Here is a 25,478-nt window from a genome sequence, read left to right on the forward strand (position 1 = left end):
GTAGCTATGACAGAGTGACCATAGGGTTCTTGGTCACTTCTCTGACTAGGGCCCTTCTCCCCCAATCGCTCAGTTTAGACGGCCGGCCAACTCTAGGAAGAGTCCTGGTGGTTCCAAACTTCTTCCATTTACGGATGATGAAGGCCACTGTGCTCAATGGGACCTTCAAAGCAGCAGATATTTTTCTGTACCCTTCCCCAGATTTGTGCCTCAAGACAATCCTGTCTCAGAGGTCTACAGACAATTCCTTGGACTTTATGCTTGGTTTGTTCTCTGACTTGCACTGTCAAGTGTGGGACCTTATGGTGTATGCCTTTCAAAATCATGTCCAATGAACTGAATTTACCACAGGTGGACTCCAATTAAGCTGTAGGAATATCTCAAGGATGATCATGGAAACAGGATGCACCTGAGCTCAATTTTAAGCTTCATGGCAAAGGCTATGAATACTTATGTAAATATGATTTCTTACTGTTTTTTTTTTTTAATTAAATTTGCAAAAATCTCAAAAAACTTTTTACACGTTGTCATTATGGGGTATTTAGTGTAGAATTTTGAGGACAAAACTTATTTTTGGAATAAGGCTGTAACATAACAAAATGTGGAAAAAGTGAAGCGCTGTGAATACTTTCCGGGTGCACTGTACATGACCTGCAGTCCACCAGCACAGAGATACACTCTGCCTATGTAAGAACAATTGCAGCAGAACATGTACATCTCAGCTCTCTTATTGTTATTGTCATCTCAGGATGGTGCTAGCAGAGGATCTGTGGAGGAAAAAATGCTTTATTATGCAGGTGGCAGGCCTACTCTGTACTTGGCCCAGTTCCTCCCATCAGTCAGTGCTTCTGCTTCTCTGCAAATGCCTACAACTTGCACTCATTCACCTTGCTGGAAATCTAATAGTAATAGTATCTGTGCAAATCAGATTGAAATAAGGATTTGTGCTGCACCTCATCTGTTATGCAATCCACAAATAAGGCCTCTGGTGGGTCTAGTATTATTATACCACTTGGGGGTGACAATGTTACACTAGTAGGCTGATTTGATGACTGTTAGTTAGTCATACCTCAGGCACAATAGAGAGCATCAAATTTCACCAAAAACCATGACTGGATCTGGATCTATTTTTCCCTCTGCAGAAAATGTGGAGACTGTTAGGAATAGCTGTATATAAAGCACTCACATGTGTCTTCCGTGTCATAGTGACCCACCAAGCCAACCATAGTCTCATACAGATCTTCATCAGACCCAGGGTGCAGGGAACACTTCATCAGAAGATCTGTTTGCAGGTTTGCCATGGACTCGTATGGAGAATTACTAACTGCATCTCCACCCATTAATTCTTCCTTAATGTGAGTTTTTAACATGTCAGCAGTTTCCTTAAGACATCAAGCAAACAAAAAAAAAAAAAGTTAAAACAACAGCAAAAAAACAACTAAAGATATTATTAATAAGTATGTTTTACATTTATTACATGTTTATAAAGTGCTTTTCTATTTATTCCGCTTTTAACATGACAGCAAAGAGATGAAGTGATCAGGCGACATTGGGCTTAATTCAGAGATGTACGTAAACCCAATTTACTGTATGTACATCTCCGATGGTTAGAGTTATGTGCATGCTTATGATTGATATGCTACGCCCATTTCGGGGACGGGATGCCACTGGGCTGTGTTTCCGAAAACGGGGGCATGTTGGACCTGTTTTCTGGGGATGCTGAGGCCAGTGTCTGCGTCTTCTGATGCAGATTTGCTGGCCCCAGAAGCGTGAACAGCCCGGCCATCCTGAGTAACAAAAATGAATACTCTATATGCACAAATGTCCTACCCTCTCAGCCGCTTGTACTGTATAATGGAAACCTTGAGAATTTTTCTTAATCCAACAAAAATTTCTCTTCAACCTCATACTAAGTCAGAGTAAATATCAGGGATCTTCCTGCATTATTTATTATTGAAGTATTATTATTATTATTGAAGTATTTTCTAAATAGTATCTTTTAAGGGCCCCACACATGCAGCGATATAGCGGCAGATCCGACGGATTGGAACGATATCGCTGCTATATATCGTTCCGTGTGGGGCTATAATATCGGCCAGTGCGCACTCCCGTGGGATGGTTCATCGCTCCTCCAGATCTTTAATGCTGCACAAGAGATCTGGAGAAGAGATGTATGATCCCATGCAGCGCTATGCGGGGAGGGGAGTGCCGGCATATCGGGCGGGCGGGCAGCGGATCACTCCGCGTGTGGGGACCACCCGATATGACAACCGTAGCATCGCTGGCTACACATCGTACCATGTGTGGCCGGCTTAAGTCCTAAAATTTTATTTACTAGCTTCCAATGTATAAAGGAGCCCTTTTTTTTAGCAAAGAAGTCTTGCAATATATCCTGGGCTACAATATATATCTGAGAGAGTTGTATGTATAACAATGAAACTCATCAGTTTGTGGCCTTTGTCTCGTTTGATAACTGGAAACATCTTTTAAAGTTTTGAGAACTATTTGGGTTCTGGACATGACTTTCATACGCCAACTTTCTGCATAAAAAATATACATTTATTTAAGACAAAGCAGATCACAAATTCAGAGTTATTCTCTGAATATTTGGTCTGAAACAACGTGAATCCAATAAATATTGATGTACTATACAGTATACATGAGTAATATAACATCAATGTCTATAGAAATTAAAAACAGTAAAGACAAATTTTACAAATTCACTCTTTCATAGTTACAATCATTCATAATAGTTAAGCTGTGCATGTCACTTGGAATATATCATCTGATCAAACAAGACAATGGTATTTGATACAGTGATGGCTGAAGGCACGGGCTAGCAGGGCCATCGTCTGGAACGCCCTGCCTGAACATAAGTACTCACCATCGCAACGGCCGGCTCCGGAAAATCCCAAACTTCGCCCACCCGCTGGCATTATTGGTATACACTCAGGGGGTGGGAACAGGGAAGGGGCGCGACATTGAAGCACAGGACAGCGCTGGGCACAGAGAAGCCTAGCGCCGGCTCTGATTTGATACAGCTAATGTCTAAACATTTTTAATTGTGGTGATTAATTTAAAATAATAATGCTAATAACGAGAGGTGACTCACCACATATTCATCAATAAATTGTCGCAAATCTTTAAAACCATATTTTTCTGCTATGTTGTTTGGAAAGTCTCCATGTTTATTGGCCACACTGTAGGCTTGTAAGGCTCCAGGGCAAGTGAGAAGAAGGGCTGTTAAATTTTTAAGTCCATATTTTGCCGAAAAATGCAGAAGTGTTGGCAATTCTTCATCTCGTTGGTCTAATATAAAAAAAAGAAGGTTACAGTCATTTTGTGATTCTGTTAACTATGCCAAACTGATCAGGTGCCATTTTACTTCTCAAGTATTCAGATTCCTTATGTTGGAATTACTAGTGTTCAACATAACCACATTTTATGAAACATTGCTAAGTAAATCCCCAGCAAATGTTTGTGACACACTAATCATACTGTACATGCATACGGTATTATTAGTGCACCGCACACTCTGCACCCATATTATTACTTACCTCTCCGAAGTCCCAGGTCGGCGCGGGGGTCCAGCGCTGTAAAACGATTGGAAAATGGCCATTTTCCCGTCATTTGCGCATGCGCAGTACAGGGAAAATGGCCACCACGGCCATTTTCCCAGTGACCTGTGCATACACTATAGACTCTGGGCACACTCTAGTGCCCAGAGTCTATAACTCTGGCGCTGGCCGCGCACAGCTCAGTGCGCTGCCGGCGCCGGGCGAAGAGGAGGAGGCCCATGTCAGAGACTGCACACGGGCCCCCTCCTCTCTAGAAACACCCCTGCTGGGGACACTGGTGGCAGGTGCGGCGGCGCTGTTGGCTGCAGGGGCTATGGACCCCTGCACAACAGCGAGCCCCTGCACAAGCTAGTTCCGCCACTTCATATCACAATATATGAGGCTCATGTATTTGCAACTGATATTCATGTTCTATATATAATAAAGACAATTAAAAAAATAAGCAATTAAATTAACTAGAATATTCCACTTTTACTGGATATCATTTACGCCTGAACAATAAGCATTTTAGCGCTGGTTTTCTGTTCAGCACACTATTAGGGGTATATTTACTAAAGTAAGATTGTTTAGAAGTGGAGATGTTGCCCATAGCAACCAATCAGATTCTACTTAACATATAACAAGCACCTTCTAGAAGATAATAGCTAAAATGTGATTGATTGCTATAGGCAACATCTCCATTCTCACTTTAGTAAATATACCCCTTAGGCTCACTCTCCAAATAATAATTAAATTGTCCACTTGCTTAGATGGATTTGCTTGTTTCCTGCACCTAGCATGATGTCATTCTGGCATGCAACCCCGCCCCTCCCCCCCTCATTGTATTAACCTTTTATTATCTTCTTCAAGCGAACCAATTAAATACCTCTGTCATCCAAATGCATTTCCTGGGGGTAATCATCGACTGCTCCCTATCCATCGCTCCCCACAATTAGTCTATCTCACAATAATGCCGCCTCCACTTTCACAATATCTCTGCAACCAGACCCTCTATTTTCTGATGCCACCAAAAATAATTTGTTTATTCATTATTATCATCGTATATTTATATAGTGCCACCAAATTACGCACTTCTGTACAGAGAATGTGTTGTGTTGTGCGCCAAAGAGATCAACATGACTACGTTGAATTTAAATCCCCTTATATTACAAAAAAAGGTGATTTCTGAATGAACTGTATGAAGTGTTTTCTGGCACTTATGTGTTTTGTGCCAGAAATTCCAGATCAATCAATCATTATTGTCTATACCAGACAATCAATGCACATGAGGTTGACAACAGACATGAGAGAGGGACCACTCAGAGACAGCTTACACTGTAGAGACACTTGTAGCTATACAACTTTACAAAAATGCAGTCAGAGTCCCCTGACCTTGGAAAGAAGGAAATGTTCACTCACTTGCACTTAAATTCTCCTCTTCTATTTGATTTATTCCAAAGAGGTGTAGACCGCTGGCAGGAATGTTCTTCCTCAGTGATTCAGTCAACAATTTGTCAAGTGTCTCTCTGTTGTAGGGCATTATTTTAAAAGCCTAGAAAAAAAATGTATATGTTTTATTTACTGAAAATAGTTTCTATTGTTATGTCATTAAAACAAGGAAATATAATGTCCTGAAAGTTTGTACAGTATGTATAATATGTTAATAGAGAAGTGCGGTATTAGGCAAACACCAGTCTTCCTGTTCACCAGGGAGGCTTCATGCCCTGTTCCAGAATGGTGCTGAGCTCACTACTGAGAATATGCAGGGGCAATCTTGTCCTTATTGTGAGAGAGCAACATGGTGGGAGACTGAAGCCTCCTACTTAGCTCTTATGAGAGTTAATTACCTGCTGTATAAAGCAGTTCCAGATCCCTACTGCTACCCATCTGCAGCATACACTCACCGGCTGGTGAGCTGTATAGAACCCCGCTCCGGTCAAGCTCAGCTCCATTACCAGTGTGCATGTAACAGGTGGGAAGGGGCCCGCACGCGACCACTAGTGATAAAAGGTCCAGTGACGGACCGTTGTAGAGGAGTGTGCCGGAGGCGGTTTTGAAGAAAGGAGACCTCCGCGCTGTGTCTCTCCTACCTCAGGGGGAGAGCGGGGATTCCGGCCGGCAATACAATGGCTTGGAGGCACAGACCGGAGTGCTAGAGGGGACCAAAAGGAGTCCTGAGAAGACCGTCGGAAAGAGCCGCTGGGAGAGAGCCCTGCGGTAGAGGAAACAGGAGATGGACCTGTGCAGGGGTTTACGTGAGGGACGGCAGAGTTGAGCCTGAGGTGATTGCCGGCCCCTGGAGGTGGCAGGTGGGTGGCAGCCTATCCGTATACGGTGTGCTCTGGCCGGGAGTGACGTCAGAGGTGGGCAGAGAGGCAGTGCAAGGCTGACTTCTCCTTTGGAGGAGGGCTGGGGCGGCATCCAGGTCCGGAGGCAGGAGCAGTAATAACGGAGCTGGCTGGAAGGGGCAGTGATTGCCCTAAGCAGAGAGACTGTCCTTTCGCTTGACTACTGGACAGGTCTGTAAATAAACCCACATCATCCAGCGTTACTACAGTACATCCCTCATCAGCGGTCAGTTTTATAGACTAAATCGCTGCCTCTTCAAGATATGTAGTGACTCTTGCAGGCAGCATTGTATTAGTTATAGTCAGGTGACTTATTGCAGTACGCAGCTGACAGTTATCATGCTCAGAAGTTACCCTCACATAGTCACAGACTGCTGTTAACCCATTGCAAGTATAGAAAGCACCCAAGTTCTGGATTCAGCAAACCTTTATAAAAAAACACTACTACTGATGTCGTTTACAACAAATCTATCCCATTGACACTGACACAGAACTCATTTTACCAGAGCAGCTAAGAGTGATAGGGACATTACAGATGTGATTAACAAATTGGAATTCCATGTAATATTGAAAAGACCTTTTGTTGCTAGTTTCACTCTCAGCTCAAGCTTGCTTTGGCTATGTAGCCAATTAAAGGATACATCTGTTTAAGAAAGAGACTAGTGTTCTTTGAAAACCATACCTTCTGCAGTCACCATCTTAAATAGACACCAAACAGTTAAGGTTCAACAAGTTGACTCATCACCTCTTCTCTATAAGGAATTAAGAAACAACTTCAGTAAGTGCACCACTGTTAGATAATGCACCGACCCAGTGTAATAGACTAATATATGCATGCATATAGTGTAGGTTTTAAGATATTCAGGGAAACTGACTTCCGTTAAAAGACTCGGAGTAGGATAAGCTATTATACATAATAGGTAGAGCTTGTTTAACCACTTACTATGCCAAGTTAGTATAAGATTGTTTGTGTTTTATTGACTAACTTATTATTGCACAGTCCATTGAAGGGCTTCGGCTGATGCAGAGATCCAGTTCAATAAAATTATTTAAGGATCCGAGTGTAACTTACTATTATATGTAAGAATTGTATTGTATCTCCAAATATTGAATTGTAAATGTTGGCACCAGACAATGCTTATTTTGGTGACTGTTATCCTTGAATAAACTCACACTGTTGATTGGAGTAAGTTGTGAACCTACTTGCCTTTACCTACCTCTCAACCTCTCCGAAGCAATCAAGAGCCAGTGCAGACTTGGTAAGAGATCCCAATATCACAGTACACCCTGGTGAGTGTCACACAGTGAGTACAGCTGTACCTACTAAACTTAAATAAACCAACACCACTAGTTAAGTAACTGGGATGTTCATAGTTTGAGTCACCCACTACTGTGTGTCTACATAACTCTGCAATTTCAACACCTGCACACACATCATTTCCAACATTATACAAGAACCTTTAACAGTCCCTTTAATACAATAGATATTGAAAGACAATCAGGACATTACATAAAATATTTTGGTATAACCAGAAACATTAAACTATAGAAATAAATTTCACTGGGCACTCTACATGTCTGTTCTATCAGCAGAAGTAACTTGAAGTTCTGTATAGCTTACCACGTATTTGCAAGTGTATGCAACTGAAACATCTGCACTTATATATGAAATGGGCCTTGTGCAGGGGCAAACACAGACTATCTAGAGGGGGCTTCCAAATGTTTGATTTTAGACTAAGTGTGACCAGCCCATGAAGAGGGCACAATCAGCACTTATGAGGCTACATATAGACTGCCTCATGCAAAGTGCAGTGAATAAAATACTTCACACATAATATAACGTATAAGAGATTGAACTACGGGAGAGATGTATCAAGCCTTGGTGAGAGATAAAGTGGATAGAGATAAAGTACCAACCAATCAGCTCCTGTTTCAAACACAGCCTGTAAAATGGCAGTTCGATACTGATTGTTTGGCACTTTCTCTCCATTTTATTTCTCTCCAAGGTTTGATACATTTTCCCCTAAGCTTTCTAAGCACACATTCTCCCACCTGATTTTAGATAGTTGTCTTCTCTTACTGGCAGCTGCTCTCTGGTCCAGTGTGCTGATAGAGCTCTCTGAGCCACCAAACAGGAGGAGAGGCAGTTGCCACTAGACATGAGCAGCAGCTCAGTTCCGTCCCTTCTACTGCATGTTGTGGACGCAGCTCTACTAAAATCTTATTAGAAACAACTGCCATTGTGGTCATTATTGAAGCCTCAGGCCAGGTCGGAGAAGGGAGGTTTCTGGGCAACTGGAAACCCCCCTGCATTAACCTATGCTGTAAAAAGGGTTAACTGCTAACATGACAATGGTTTATTTATTACCCAAGTCAAGTTTTGTAGTATTAATAATATGTACCACTGGAAATAAAAGTTACTATGTACTTTGTAACGACTTTGAAACATACCCTTCAATTGTAATGATTGGATGAGTCTAGGGATTTGTATATGTATTTTTTTTATTTTTAAACTAATTTCTTCAAATAAAAAAAAAACTATTATACATCTCACCTGACACATGAATTCAACAGGATTAGTGGCACTATCAAGTAAGTGGCAAATTTCTTCCATGTCGGTGAAATACGTGATTTTGGTTTCACATATTACTAATTCACCAGAAAAGACCTTTAAAAACACCAGTCCAGATGGCAGATCTGTGCAGAACAATAATACGTTTGTTAACATCAAGGAAATGTATGGTGTTTTATTTAAATCAATTGTAAAAAAAAACCCTCCCCACTGGAACCCCTGCAGTGCTGAGGACAAGTGTCCTAATGGGATCTGATATAAGTGAAAAGCTGAAACTATAATCACTTGAGATGCTCTGACATTGCATGTCCTTCTGTATGAACAACCAATATACTTGTTATTCATTCTGTCTGCCCAAAAAAACTAAGCACCTCCCTTAAATTGGACAACTGCTGCAGAAGAGTCAATATATAATGTAAGTAAGTGCAAATACTTCAGCTATTTAATGAATATTATAGAGTTCAGTTATATACACACAGAATGTCAAATAATAGTTACACCCGCTCCTTAAAGAAAAGTATTTAAAATGAAATACAATGACATTATGGGGTCAATCCAATTGGAACAGCTGTGCTGGTGGAACGGCATAGAAACGCTGGCAATAGCATGGCAATTCGCCCCCTTGCGGCCCGATGTCACCCCAGCGTTGCATATTTTTGCTTGCAGCCCTATGGGGCTTCGAATAGAAATGTGGGAGTACGGAGGTACCGTATGTGCGATATACAGCCACAATTACTCGCGGGTGTGAGAGACTCGCACATAACTGAATTGACCCCTATTACTATTTGCAGTGAAAGCATCATGATGCCAATTGTAGCTCACTAAAGTCTGCTGGCAATGTACATCTATATGGGATCGGTATGAAATACCGACAGTCGGGATCCTATCGGTCAGAGTCCCGACGCTAGGATCCCGACAGGGTTAACATACGGACATTTGTTAGCCTGTATGCTAACCCTCCCCCTCTCCCTACACTAACCCTAACCTCCCCCCTAGTGCCTGAACCTAATCTCCTGCACCCCGCATCCTAAACCTAACCCTCCTCCTAGTGCCTAACCCCTAAACCTAACCCTCCCCCCAACCCCGCTCCTTACCTTCGGCATCCCGGCGGTCGAGATGCTGGCGCCGGGATTCTGACCGGCGTCGGCATTCCGGTGCCAGTAATGTAAGCATCGGCATCCCGATCGCCAGGATGCCGAACGCATCCCCATCTATACACCTCTGGCAATGTACATCTATACACCTTTGGCAATGTAAATCTATGCATTGTAATAAGAACTTAGTATTGTTGTAAAGTATTTAAAATAAACTGGCAACTATTTTAAGGCCTAATATGATTACAATAGAATAAAATTATTGGCAGAAGCAACATTTCATCCCTATAATTTGTTCCCAGCAAATTGGCTAACTCTGCACAGTACATTCTCAGAGAGAGTCAAAATATAAAATCCAAGATTCAATAACCAAAATAACATACTGTAACATTGCTATAACGACTGGGTAATGAAAGAACAGTTGCCAACAATATCCTGATTGTGAGCGCAGAAAACTATAAATAATGATATTAGAGAACACAAAGCAGTCTGGACAGATTGGTTAGCAAAAATGTAATACACAATCTTTATCTGATTCGAATAATTAGAAAGAATATAAAAAATCAATTACCCATGCCTTTGTCTTAAATAAAGGTTCTGATTTAAAAAATGTGCAAATTAATACTAATTAGGTCATAAATCCTGCAAAACCATCTGTGATCTAATCAAATCTATTCAGTTGTCACCTAGTTAGTTAATTAAACTACTGGTAAGAAGATCATTTATTTATTTATTATTTATTTATTTAGTTCCTTGATTGCCATTGCATTTTATGGAATTACAATTTGTTGTGGATTAATAGTAATGTTAGTACTTTAAACGCAAGATCAGCATGAAATAAGAATTATGTTAAAATGAATGCAAGATGATATAATATTGAACCTTTATTTGTACAGCAGTGCTTTATAGAGAATGTTAATCATTCACAACAGTTCCTGGCCCAGTGGAAGTTACATTCTGTAGCACACAAACATACTGTAGATATATTAGTACAACAATGGGCTTGCTTTGTGTACAGAAGCTCCCAAGACACAGAAAAATCCCCTAAATGTCTATAATTATTTTAGACAATAATATAATTTAGTGGAGATATATTAAGTCTGCCTATTCCACCACCACCGTTTCCTCTTTTTGTTAATATAAGCAAAGTTCATTCTGTTCAAGGGAAAATACAAAAAATGTTAAAACATTTGGCAGTAAGTTCCTTATATAGATGTTAGTGTGCTACTTGAATACACAATTTGTGCTTTTCTCCCCTACAAATTGCTCTTTTTTCTTGCTGCAAATGCGCATCACAAAATCTTAGACATCCATAGTCATGCTGACTGCTTAAGGGGGTTAGAGGGGCCGTGTAAGCGTGGTTGAAGTACGCTATGGCCGGTATCCAATTAGCCGCGGTAAATTACCACTGCTAATTACCTTGGCCGGGGCTATCCAATTAGCCCCGATGCCGGCACTTATCGGGGATTTTGTTATGCCTGCCTCAGGCAGACGCAACCAAATCCGTGATAAGAGACTGTTTTTCTCCCAATCGTGGCAGTGAAAATACATAGGTCTGCGACTTTTCGTGAATCCTATGTGCTTTCGTGAGAAAAACAGAAGCTTTCGGACGTAAAAAACGGGGTTTAATAGCATGAAAAATCAATCGTCGAAAAAGACTCAAAAATCAGCAAAAAAAAACAGTAAATGTTTTTTGCGTACAATTTTTTTTTTATGCTAATTGAATATTGGTCTCTGCGTCCCATGCCTATGCACCTTATGGAGGCAGAACATTAGTGGCTGTGAAATGCGCAGTTATGATGACAATGGGCACGCACTTCTGATTGGCTGAATGTGACTGAATCCCTAATACTATAGTTATGTTGGTGCTACAATCTGTTCACAGTTTTACAACAATAAAGCATATTTCAATTTAATCTTTAAAAGGGGAAAGCAACGGATTTGTTTATTGATTTGAACTTAATAAAAACTTTATGTATTTGTGTCTTGACCATATTTCCTTGTACTACGTTATGTATTGTGCACTGTCATTTTAGCATTTACTACCACTGTGAAGCCACATCTCTTGGCGTAAACCAGGAGCATATACTGCTGCTGTGCCTAGAAGTAAAGGAAGCCCATTTGCTACCCTTGTTGTGTAGGGTGTATGGCCAGCTCTGCAAGTTCAGCAAACATTAACTTATTTCAGGACCCTTTTGCATTTGCAATTTAGAGAGAAATTCTGTCCAATGCAGCATCAGCCCCTTCATTTTTTTGCAAAGAATAGCAGGTCCCCTTTGTGTTTCTTCTCTTACACATTGACAGAGATGATGGGACTGACTCACAGGTGGATGCCAGGGCCGTAACTAGGGATGTGTCATAGGTGTGGCTGCACAGAGCACAGAGCCCTGTGGGCAGTACCAACGCATCCTTCTCCTGCATCTAGCTAGCAGGGTGCCTGGAATGGACTTAAGATTGGCACACCACTGACCTTACAGCCCTCCAGAGCATTGCTGTAATTCTCAGAGTATATAGCCGGCTCCCTCCGTGTGACATCTTAGTAAGGGGCGTGGCCTGCACCGGGCGCCATGAGCCATAGTTATAGCTCTGGTGGATGCAATTCCAATGTTTGTGCAGTCAGACTATATCATTTTGCACTACGCATGTATCTGAGTCGTAATGCACATGTGTCGCAATGGTTTACCGACAATGGTCATAGTGAGTATTTGGACACATGGCGAGTGACAGGCACTGTGCCCTTTTGGAAGGTAATGGGAGATGGCTAGTCAAAGCGAACTTGTCACAATCAGTTTGTGGGTGTGTCGCAGCCAGCGACTGCCTCTTTATATGCAGCCTCACCAGGCCTGTCAAGAGCTGCTCCCGGCCCCGGTAAAAGAAGGGGGCATGGCCTAATCACAGGAGGCTTGGCCACGCCCCCTTAGCTTTAAAAAAAACAACAACCAGTTTTGCAGCGCCATTGTGCGCTGGCGAGGGAGGCGCAGTGAGCCCCCTCAGCCAAGCGCATAACCAGTGGGGAGCACGATCAACTTGATCGCTCCCCCCACAGGCACAGGAGACTGCTGTGGCTGCTTCTTAGCAGCCGCAAGCAGTCTCCAGGGCAGCTCAGCACACAGCAGCGTGTGCTGGGTTGCTGCGTGATGCAAGAGGGGGGGAGCGGTGCCGGACCTGGGCCCCCGCCAGGCCCCTCCAGCAAGCCCGGGCCCGGGTAATTTGCACCCGCTCCCCCCCCCTCTCCGCGCCCGTGAGCTTCATTAGCACCGGCGGGTTACTTCTGACAGACATTCAGAGCAGCCATAGGGTTGTGCGACCGATGGTGTATCTTTGTATGCAAGTGGCGGATTTAAGGTGCAGCTGGTGGGCATCTATGTACACATTACAGTGGCTGTGGCATTAGCATACACTTCCAGTACCGCTGCGTACAAAGTCACACCTGTGACGGGATTAGTGTCCACCTCTGAATTAGGCCCGATATGAGGTGAGTGGATTACAGTACACAGCAGGAAGTACGTTTAAAGGCCCTCATACATCTGCGCCGTATCGTCGCGATGTAGCGATCCTGCAACCCGGCATTGCAGGATCGCTGATATCCAACATGTTCATAAAATGCTCGTGATTGGAAGATCGGTGAAATTTAACATGTAGAATTTCAGCAATCCTGCGATGGATCACGGAACATTGAGGGCCGCCAGTTGTTATTTCCGACCGGCGGATCGGCATTTACGATCCCATCGCTACATCGCGACGATCCGTCACAGATGTATGTGGACCTTAAGTTAGACACCTTTAGTGTTAGTTCACCGCAATGTATGGGCCCAGATAAGTCTCAATTCACCATTATAGTAAGTCTGACACTAACCTGTACATTTTATATACATTAAAATGATAAATCTTACCTGGAGCATCCACAGATAAAATGTATTCATTTTGCAAACTAGCAGGTAAACTTATAGAGGGACCAGTCAAAGGAGTAAAATAAACCGTATTTTTAATCTGACTGTCAAGTTTGCACTTAAAAATTAGATAGATTTGTGTCTTCACCTGAAATGCAAAAAAAAATTAAATCTATAGATATCAAATCAGATAGAAATACAGAAGCAATATGCATATGGCTAAAGTGAGAACTAATTTTATTTATAAAACCATTTGAGAAAGAGACTATGCTTTATGATTCAGATTGCATTATTTATTACTTAAAATATTTATTCAGTTAAAAGAATACCCATGGGCTGCACACAGAGCCAGTGTTAGGGTACTGGGCACCCTAGGCAAAGCTTTAGCACCTGAAGCTCCTCGTCCTGCCAATGAAGTGGCCATGACACAGATGGCGTCATGGAAACATGGTCTGTGATCTTTAAATCAGGGTTGACTGTGCGATAAAACTATTAATTGAAGCACATTAATTGTAGTAAGCTTAGACTTCCTAAGTATATATGCCTTCCTATATAGTTATTCCTCAGGGAACACTAATAGTCAGTGGTGTCCCTCCCCGCAATGTCACCCGGTGCAGGGAAGCATGCTGTGCGTGGCCTCGCGGGTAAGGGGCGTGACCGCGAGGCCCGAACCTCTGTGGTCCTGTGCTTCTTACTGGGGATGCAGGAGGAGCGGACTGCCCTGTGTGCAGTGCTGGCTCCCTCACAGTGTCAGGGACCAAGTGCTGCACTTAATATTACAGTGTAGCACTTGGCTCCTGTCACTGAGGGGGAGTCTGCACCTTGGTGTCACCCCTTGGCGGGTGACACCCAGGTGTGGCCCGCACCTCCTTTGTGACACCACTGCTAACAGTGTATGTTTCCCAGGTCCTCAATCACAAGTGAAATAATTAGCTCCACCTATGGATCTTTTAAAATGTGTCAGCCAGTAATGAATACAGCTGTGCACCAACTAGGAAAAATGGAAACCATGCACTGTTAGTGCTCCCTGAGGAATGAGTTTGGGAAACACTGCTATATGCTGTATATGCCTTTACGTATTGGAAGGAGTCATTTTATAGGCTAAATGACTGATCAATGTGACTTCTTTTCAATTAATTACAGTCTCAAAAATATTGGTTCAGGACAAAAATTATCTGCATAAACTGTGTGAGTCGATCGAGTACACATTAAAAAAATAGACTGATGTTTCACTGAAACTTTATTAATTTATTTTAAATAGTTCTGCTGTTCTCAAAATTGCTTCTCAGGACCCCAAACAGTTCATGTTTTCCAGGTCACATAGCAGGTGCACAAGTGTATTCATTAATCACTGACACACTCTAAAACTGTTTGGGGCCTTGAGGATCGAGTTTGAGAACCTATGAAATAGTTTATTCATAAAACTGTATGATATTATTTCCAAATACTGTATCTAATGTCATCCATATATGTATGATTCACTATTACTAGACATCCATAGTCACGCTCGCTGTTTAAGGGGGACAGGGATTAGAGGGGCCATGTAAGCGTGATTAAAGTACACTATGCGTCCCATCATATGCATATGTTAAGCTGCATACACACACAACGATTTTTTGAATGATTATCGTTAAACTATATAATTTAACGATAATCGTTTGAAAAAATCGTTCACTTTCTGAGTCAAACGATGAACGATTATCGTTCATGTGCGTTCACGTTTGTAGTTTGTAGTTCAGTCAGACTTGTCAACTCAACGATTTTCAGTAAGGGAATATGCAAAAATCGTTGGTAGTTCAAAAAAATCGTTCATTACACTTTAAAAAATCTGACAGATAATCTGACAGAAAATCGTTCATGAAATCGCTGGTAACAAAATCGTTGTGTGTGTATTCAGCTTAAGTTTGCTGTGTGTATATGATACTTGCCACCGCTCCCTGAATGTCAGGGAGACTCCCTGAAATAGTGATGAATGATGATCTGTGTGCTAAACTATGAACGTAACTGCTTTGGGACTTATTTACAGTTGGACGTAAGTCAGTTTTATGACATGCCTCTCAGACAGAGCAGTATACGCCCTCTTCAGTGCCACACATAGATGTTGCTTTCACAATCTCCATGAAATTCTTTTTCAAAAGCAGGCAAGTATGGTGTACATAATCATACCATCAGGCATTTTTATGGCATCAATATTAACGCGTAATGCAATTTATACAACATGACCATGTTCATATATGAACACTAGATTATGCTATATACAAAATAATAAAAAAGAATTGTGAGGGCTTGGTGTGTGTGTTGCACCACAATTGACCATTGCTTAGATAGAACCTATTAATAAACCACTTTCAGTAAAACACTGAAAATCCCATTTTGACTCTGAAATAAATGAAATATAAAAAGAGAAAATGCACACAAACCCCGCAGCGTATCCTTTCTGGCTGTAAGGACAAAAGGTTTTCATGAGTAATCCCAGTATGATAGAACCGATCTTCATCACATTCGGGGTCTGTGTCGGTGACAGAATCACAGCCAGAATCTAGAATAAATCAATTGAATATTGGAAAAAAAAATAAACATTTCAAGCATGTTGAACTCCTGTAACAGGTAACTGCAACAAGAATCTAGGGGTATATTTACTAAAGTACGGGTTTTTAGAAGAGGAGTTGTTGGCCATAGCAACAAAGCAGATTCTAGCTATTATCTTCTAGAAGGTGGTAGATAAATGTTAAGTAGAATCTGATTGGTTGCTATGGGCAACATCTCCACTTCTAAAAAGTAAATAAACCCCTAAAGCTGGCCACACACTAGACCAACTTACATCCAACCAGCCAACTTGTTGATTGGTTGGAATGAAAATCTGGTAACGTATGGGAGTACATGATGATCAGCAAATTGCTCCTAAATGCCAGAAAACAGATGAAAATGGTCGGTCAGACAAGTTTGTTAAATGTTAGATCTAAACAATTTGTTCAAACAGTTTTCGACCATTTTCCAGCGTTTTGGAGCAAATTGCTGATTGTGGCCCTCATTCAGAGCCGTACGCTCTGAGCAGAGCGCACGCTCTGAATGAGGGCCGGCCTCCATGAAAATGGAGCGTCCTTCTGGACGCTCATATAGCTGTGGGTCACCACCCACAGGCTATACGAGCGTGCATTTTGATGGCCGCGATGGTCGAGACCATCGCGACCATCGAAATTGCGAGCCGGAGCCTGCGGTTGAGGTTTTCAACCGCAAGCTCCGGAGTGATTTTGGCTCTATCAGAGCCAAAATCACTCCCACTGACATCACTAGTGATGTCAGTGGGCCGGCTTTTGACGGGAGGCGTTCCCGTGGGAACGCCCCCGTCAGGGAGGCACGCCCCCGGCACGCCTACCAAAGGGGGCGTGCTGTCAATCAACATTGACAGCACGCCCCCTTTGATCGGACACAACGAGCGAAGGACTTTCCTTCGCTCGTCGCGTCTGGCGCATGCGCACGACGGAGCTCCCTCCGTCGTGCGCATGCTCAGTCCAGAACATCGACCCACTTGCGAGCGGACAGCCGCTCGCGAGTGGGTCTGAATCAGGCCCTGTATTCCTTACCAGATTTTCATTCCAACCAATCAACTAGTTGGCTGGTTGGATGTAAGTTGGTCTAGTGTGTGGCCAGCTTAAGTGTGAAGTTTGGAAGCAGAAGTGGTCATGTTTCGTAATGTAACCACCGGACTCAGTGTTCACCCATATACGTGGAGTTGAGAGAGCGGAGGAGGATAAACCAACAGCAGAGGGGGCTGTCCAATGCTACCAACAAACAGAGCTTTACGCCAAGGAGAAAAGAGAATGAGAAGTATAGAAGTGAGGCCATGGAAGAGCAAGGCGTTATAGCTTGATTCATCATCATACCTTGAATCGGCAATGGTAGACAACATGCAGTGCAGCCACAGCCACTGAGCTTGTATGTGTAATGAGTATAGTGGGGACAAGTGCTGCAGATCAAGGCAAAGACTGAGAGGACACACATAGCATAGAGAGAATACAGAAGAGGGACAGAAATCCTTTAGACAGAGCTACTAGTCTCATATATGTTTGGCATAAAGATATGCCAATCTTCTAGAGAAAGCTGAAACACCAATCTATCATGACAAGTTGCCAGGCTACTATATAAAACTGCCAGAACAACAGAGGGAATTGCCAAGTATGCCCTGGCCCAATTTGGGAATCTGGGGAGAGAGAAGCTCAACCCCAGAGGAATAAAGAGAAACCTGACCCATACCAGAAAATCAGAAAGTGTCCAGGTCCAGTGCAGAGTAAGACAGTGGAATGTATTGTACGTGTAAGTGGCCACTTAGTGCTTATGTATGTGGGGTGGGGGTATGTAAGTATGATTGTATGTATTACATATTTCTCATTGTCATGTTATGTAAAGATTATAACAGCAACACTGTGGAAGTTTTTCTCTTCTTATTTGGCAAAATAATACATTAACAGCTGCAGAAGTATTTCATATTAGTAAGGGAGTGTAATACAGTCCCAAAATGCATTATGTGCTTTTGTACTTTCATTTTCTGCATTAGTTAAAATAAAGAGGAATTTAATACACAGATTTCCAGCTGTGTATTTATAATATGGTAATGGTGATCATGTGCTCTGCAAGCTGCCATTACTGTTTGACTTCGACTGTCCTGCAGAAAAATGGCAGGATCTAACCATTTAGTTTTGGGACATCTGATAGATGAAACATCTAGTCAATTTGAAGTTTGAACTCTGTGGGGCAGATGTACTAAGCCTTGGAAAGTGAAGAAGTGGAGAGAGATAAACTACCAATCAATCAGCTCCTAACTGTCATTTTTCAAACACAGCCTGTGACATGGCAGTTAGAAGCCGATTGGCTGGTACTTTATCTCTCTCTACTTTATCACTCTCCAAGGCTTAGAACATTTCCTGTATTGTATGCAATTAAATAATGCAGTGGCATCACTAAGATGAATTTATATGGGCGGAGCCCTAGAGGAGTACACAGCAGACTCAGATCACGTCGGTTGCCTCTGACACTAGCACTAATAGATCCAATGTGAAACAAATAAGATCAGTTCTTATAATGTTATTTGTAAGGGTTTATCCATCAGTTCATTCTTTCACTGCAGATCTTCATACAAAAAAATAGTACAAAAAAATCTTGTAAAACTGACAAATCTGATTTTGCGCCATGTTTGTATCTGTGATACTGTTATAACAAAACGTATCATTACCAACACTTTCGATGGTGGGTAATAATAATCCATTCCTTTAGTGGGGAGAAAGCTGCTCTGCGGCTACCCAGTAAAAGGGAAATGGCAGCCAACAATTTTCCTACACCTTGAATTTGCTTCAAAAAGAGCTATTTTGCAAAAACAAATCTATTTTTTTTCAAGTTGGTGTATATTTTTTTCACACTCATAAGATTAGCAGGATTACAATATGACAATATTGTGTGGGTCAGTTATATATTAGAATAGCATTTCTCAAACTCCACCCTCAAGTTTTCCTAAAGCTGGCCATACATCAGAACTATGTTGTTTCATCCAGCCAACTAGATGGCTTGTTTGAACAATAATAAGCCAGTGTCTGGGAGCAAACAATCGTCAAAAATGTCACAAAGTGGTCTTCCCAACTAGGGGGAAAAATCTAGTTGGAAAAAAGTTCGATGTTTTTCCAAATAGTTGCCTGATAATAGTTCAAGTGTCCCCCAAACTGAACGAAAAGTAGGCGGACACTGGCTGGCAGTATCCACCTACTTTTGTGCCTTTAGCATCCATCTCTAAATCAGCCTCTCAAATACACTTGCAAATCAATAAACAGGCAAGGGAATGCGACGGGAAGACTGTTTATTTGAGTTCCCGCAGTGCCTGCAAGTCGCAAGTTATTGCATAAGCCGCCCTGTGTGAATATATGATGTAACATTTAACACTGCGATAATTGTCAATATGATTATCTTACCTCTAAATACTATATCTCGGTATGGAAGAATACTTTTAACCCTCACACTCAGATTTCTATAAATGACCCTGATAATGTAATGAATTAATTTAATCCTAGAACACTAGCTAAAATATCATAATTTCCCCTGTCCATACAAGAGCATATAATATTTCATGAACTGATGACAGGTCCTTTGAGAATGGACACATGGTTTACAACTATTAACTGTTCAGCTTTAATGTTCAAATCTATTGCCCAAGTCTAAGTTCAATATTAATGTAGGTTTGTGATGGTCAAGGGCCCTCAGTGCTCAGATTCCAAATGTATATCTTCCTGGTAGTTCTTAGATTTTCTCTAATCACTTTTGATTTAATGTTTGTATTTTTTATGGAATTCACCTGCCCAGGACTTATGTCATTTTATCACAGCTTTTGTGTACACAATAATGGATGACTTTATGGAACCACTGACCTGCTCCTGATCTGAAGATATTGGTCACTATCCTCAGAAAGGAAATAGTTGGGAACCTTTTGGACACTGTCTGGGTTATTGTAGAAGTTCCTCTTGTTGCTGAGGTCAGTTTATCTCCTTATGTTAATTTCGTACCTTGCGTTACTTCCCTTTATACTGTTTGTCTGTAACTGTCTCTATCAGCTCACGCTATACCTCAACATGCAACATATCTCTGTCTCCCACTCCTCTGTTGTCATGCTTTTCTCTTCCCTTGCTGGAATATTGTTCTCTGTGCTATTCTACCTGTTCTCTTTTTTTTTCCTACATTAGTTCTTCTTATTTAATTCTCATTTTTTTTAAATCAATCCTTAATTAAATAACATGATTATGATTAATTATCTGACAGTCTTTACTTTCATAAGCCTCCCTTTTGTTGCTTGGAGTACAGTACTATCACACTTTAGACCTGTTTCAGAGGTGCATGTATACTGTATGCAGATTGTTTGGTACATCGGCCCCAGAAAAATTATTTGTGAATGAATTAAGAGATGGATATAGTTATCAGGCTTTTAGTCCGTAAAGTATAATTTGTTATTGTTGTAAATCGTGACGATCACAATGATTTTTTGGCGGAATTTGTGAATAATGTTCAGATGGAAGAGCACTGGAGAAAACGGTCATGTCCCAATGACTTTCGAAGCCACTTTACCGCAGCTGTGAAACTGATTCTCCTCACCAGACGGCAACTGCACATATGCTGATCACAGTTCAGCATGAGCAGTGTAGGTCACAGAAGATCCTGAGATCCGTGGACAGCAGCAGGTGCGGACTGGGCCGCCGGGAAAGCGGGAGAGTTCCCGCTGGGCCGGTCCCTTGAACCCCTCTCCTGGGCCGGCCGACACTGCCTGCCGGCTGCCGCGCTTCCAGCGACGCAAATTGGAGGCTCCCCGGCTACATCACTGTGCTGTGCAGTGTACTCCTCTCCCTCAAGTTAAATCCCCTTTTTGCTCAGCCCTAGCCGCCCGCCGTCAGCCCCCTCAGCCTTAGTCGTCCTCTGTCAGCCGCCTCAGCCTCAGCCCTAGCCGCCCGCCGTCAGTCACTCAGCCTCAGCCGCCAGCTGTTCTCTAGCCGCCCGCCCCCTCAACCATCTGCCATCAGCTCCCTTGTCTTAATGAAATGACAAGGTCTGGCCATCCTCCGGGGCTGCGGGAGCCGAGGTGAACCATGCAGGGCTGAAAGGGCAAGGGATGAGTGCAGGCTGCAGATGACTGTGTATAGTAGGAGCCGGAGGAGCAGGACGTCACGCGGGTGGCAGGAGCTGTCCACTCATGTGCACACTGTCTGGTGTCAGCGTGAGAGGTAGGACCCACGCAGATAGGTGACCCTGGCCCGAGTGAAGGTAATTAGTGTTCGGTTTTCTTCTTCACAGCCCATTCTGCGCACTTATTCCCACCACTGCTCCCACCCTGCTCCTCACTACTACTCCCATCTTGCCCCTGCTGACCACTTTTACTTCCATCCTGCCCTGAACTACTACCACTCCCACCCTGCCCCCTGCTCCACACTACCACTCCCACCCTGCCCCCTGCTCCACAGTACTCCCACCCTGACCCCTGCTCCACACTACCACTCCAATCCTGGCCCCTGCTCCACACTACCACTCCAACCCTGCCCCCTGCTACACACAACTACTACCTCCCTACCCCCTGCTCCACACTACTACTCATCCTGCCCCTGCTTTCCACTATTACATCCTGTGCCTACTATTATTCTCATCCTGCCCCTGCTCTGCACTACTAGAATACCAAGCCTGCTCCACATTACTAATACTCCCATGCTGCCCCCACTTCTCACTACTATTCCCATCCTTCCCCTGATCTGCATTACTACTACTCCCAACCAACCCCCTGCTTCCCACTATTACTTCTCCCATCCTGCCCTTGCAACCCGCTACAGTACCTACCCTAATTACCATCCCTGCCTCTGGAACTTACTAGAAACCCACCCTACCCCCAGGCCTCCGGATCTCACCCTACTCCCTGGCCCCTTAGACATACAATATCCCCCCAGGCCAGGGACATACACTACCCACCATACCTCCTGTCCACAGGGACGTACACTGCTCACCCTATTTTTTATTTTTTTTTCTTATGGAGGCCAATTTGTTTTAATTTTTTTCCTGCGGGGCCAATTTTTTTTTTTTTTTTTTTAATCTGTGGGGGCTAATGTGTATTTTGTTTTCTTGTGGGGGCCAATGTCGTTTTATTGCTTTCTGTTAGGGCCACTGATTGTGTTTTTTTTTTTTTTTCTGTGAGAGCCAATGTGTTTTATATTTTTTTTTTGTGCATTGCTTTTCCTCAGCGCATGTGTCTGAGTTACACCGCGCATGCATCATGATGATGTTCGTACAGAGTTGCTGTACGGATTCATATGCATGCACCAAGAAGTATATTAGAAATGTTTTGGAGGTTCGTGGGCGGTTACAGGGGGTTGGCTATAGAGACTCTGAATTGCTCACATTGGTGGCCATACACAGACGGATGATCTGCATATAGCGTAGGGCTGGTGGAAGTTTAAATGGCACGACTGATGGTGGCATCTAAAGACGCATAATTGCAGCATCTGTAGACACTGACAATGGGCGTCTTAGTCCTTGCATATTCAAAAGCACGTATGTACACCAGGGAAGGGCATTGTAGCGTAATTAGCATAGAGTCGCAGACCTAACTGCAAAAGACGCAATAAAGCCTGCAACTGCGTCCAACGCAACAAATCGGGCCATATGAGGAGGGGTCCTGCCCCCCTCGACAGACGCCACCCCTCAAAAGACCCCCGCCCCCATTAGGGCTGCTTCCATAAATTTCCCGGGCTGGTTTTTCATCCCAATCCGCCGCTGGACAGCAGTGAAATGGTTGGAGAGGTAAAAAAAAACTACAAGTAAATAATAATTTTAGTATGATTATTTTATTTATGTTCTTATTTTAAAACTCGAGTGTCTGCTATATTACAACTCGAGACAGCAGGGTAATAGGACAGGGGAGGACAGAGCATGTGGAGTGGTCTGATATAAAAGATAGATTATAACAGTTTATGATGCAGCAATCTATTGCATACAAACTCCTGGAGTTTGATACATTTCAATAATATCGCAAAAACATTGTGTTCTATGGTTCCGGTTTGCTAATGTTAAGATAATGTGGGGATACTTGCAATATCTAGTACATTTCAGCAATGATACATGTCAGTACTTAATTATCACAAAGAAACTGCAGAAAACAGCTTTTCCACGGTTTTTATGTGAAAAAGCCTGTTGATACATCGGCCTTACAAATCTGTTAATTCTTATAGACTCCCAAACCTGACTCCCACCCTGATAATTTCACTTGTCTATCAGTCTCCCTCTTTCTTCTGCTCCCTGTATCTTAAATTTCCCATTTTAGTCTTTCTCTCCTCTATTTTCTTCTGAATTACTTGTTTCCCTTCTTCTCTCATTTCATTTCCCAGTCTCCAGTCAGTCTCATTTTATACTCCCTCCTCCAGCCAGTTTCTCCTGCTATTAAGCTGGGTACACACTGACAGATACATTGACCGATCAATTGATCGGGCAATGTATCTGCTGCCCGTCGGGCAGTGTGTACCCACGATATTTCGGTGAACGTCGGCGTTCACCGACATATCGCATCGGCTGTGCTGCACAGCTGATTGACTGGTATTTCTGCAGACATATCTGTTCATCAAAAGGTGTTACGGGTGGTCAGCAGACCGCCCGTACACACACAGTGGCAGCCATGGTGAGGGGGCAGTACACACCTCTGACCCGCCCGCCGGGTCCCGACCCCCGGCCACCGGGACCCGAGAGCACAAGCAGATGATGGCCGTTCAGTATGTATATATATATATCAGATATATCTGTCAGATGTGTACCCACCATTAGTTTGCCTGATTCTTGCCCATGATCTCATTAAGGGGCCTATTTATCATTAATGGCAGAGGTGTTGAAAATTATGTGTGTGCAGAATTATATACGCAGATGACTCAATCTATGAACAGCGCAGTTACTTAACCAGTGGTGTTGGTTTATTGAGAAATATCAGGTACAGCTGTACTCACTGTTACATGCACACTGGTGATGGATAGGAGCTTAAGAGAAGCAGAGTTTTTTACAGCTCATCAACCAGTAAGCATATGCTGCAAATGGGTAGCAGTTCAGGATACATGAACAGATTTATACACAGGTATTAATCGGGTCTCTCATAGGCGCTAAGCAGGAGACTTCTCTCACTCACCATGTCACTCTTCACAGTACATAATAAAGACTAGATGATCCCTGCATATGTTAAGTAGTGACTTTGGTAGCCATCCTGGAACATGGCATGAAGCCTCCCTGGTGAGAAAGAAAGACTGGAGTCTACACATTAGCATAGTGCTCTTTCAACACCCCTTCCCCCTCACTACAAATATTTAATTTCAGATTTTCTGTAGTCACCAGTAAAATAAATTCAGTTAGTCACATTTAAATGGACAATAAGACTTTCCTCTACTCTACAAACCTTCAAGCGTTCCCTGAAAACTCTCCTCTTCAGACAAGCTTATCAGATTCCAGAACTGCCCACATAATCTTCATAGCTTCCATATCTAAATACATCCCCTTTCACAGTCCACACATAACCTCACACACTGTCTTTCTTTCACATCCTCCTTACCTTTGGCCAACATTCCTGTGTGACTGGATCATACAGCCCACCAAGATACTGGCGGGACCAAAATGCAATATATACCACCTATCCTTGTGTATAAATGCCTACTTCCCTATAGATTGTAAGATTGCAAGCAGGGCCTTCCTACCTCTATGTCTGTCTGTTATTACACAGTTTTGTTCTATAAATGTTTCCAATTGTGAAGCGCAATGGAATATGTTGTGCTATATAACAAATTGTTAATAAATAAATATATAATATATAATTTAAAGGTGTCAACATATCATGTGACTTCAACCTGGCCTTTTCGGAAGACACTTTATCAAAAGTTCCTGTACTGATATAATGGGCCATAAAAAAGACTCACAAACTTGGAACTGTTTGCAAAGTCTGTTTTCCTACTTTGGATTTCCATTCAAACCAATCAGACTTTGGTTTTGGGTTCAGACACACTGAATGCAAGTTTTAAAAATTCCTCATCATATCTCCTAGGTGGCTGGACAATATTTGACCTTGCAGAAGATCTTATCTGTGGTTGAACTTCCATGCTGGCTCAGATATATCTTCAGCTGCAGGCATGTCCAGTGACACATATTTGCTCTGCATATCAGCTTCCAACCTTTCTTCAATTTGCATTGTTTCTTTAAAGATAACATCTCCTGACTTAACAAGCTTTCTGTTATTAGGATTCCACAATCTATAAACTTTGCTCTCATGGTAATAGCCAAGCATAATGTACTTTACTGACTTTGAATCCAGCTTTTGTCTTTTCTCCTTTGGTATATGCACATAGGCCATACTTCTAAAGGTTCTGAGATGTCTTACACTTGGTTTTCTCTTTGATCATGCTTCAATAGGTGTTATGTCCTTTAGGGCAACTGTAGGAGAATGGCTCTTAAGATAAACTGCTGTAGACATGGTGTCACAG

At 42.6% G+C, this 25,478-nt stretch overlaps 1 protein-coding gene across 1 annotated transcript in view; it reads right to left on the bottom strand.

Annotated features, from left to right (window-relative positions):
- The window catches only part of PIK3AP1 (phosphoinositide-3-kinase adaptor protein 1), a 134,648-nt gene that overhangs the window by 56,813 nt on the left and 52,357 nt on the right, over nt 1–25,478 (bottom strand). Inside the window, exons 3-8 of the mRNA XM_088475820.1 lie at nt 15,882–16,000; nt 13,465–13,609; nt 8,460–8,602; nt 4,977–5,109; nt 3,113–3,309; nt 1,187–1,382 (exon numbers count right to left, since the gene is read on the bottom strand). Of these exons, the coding sequence (XP_088331946.1) occupies nt 1,187–1,382; nt 3,113–3,309; nt 4,977–5,109; nt 8,460–8,602; nt 13,465–13,609; nt 15,882–16,000 (933 nt within the window). The remainder of the gene's footprint in view (nt 1–1,186; nt 1,383–3,112; nt 3,310–4,976; nt 5,110–8,459; nt 8,603–13,464; nt 13,610–15,881; nt 16,001–25,478) is intronic.

Source organism: Taudactylus pleione, unplaced genomic scaffold (genome assembly GCF_031769625.1).
Source record: "Taudactylus pleione unplaced genomic scaffold, aTauple2 ptg000016l, whole genome shotgun sequence".
Taxonomy (NCBI): Eukaryota; Metazoa; Chordata; class Amphibia; order Anura; family Myobatrachidae; genus Taudactylus; species Taudactylus pleione.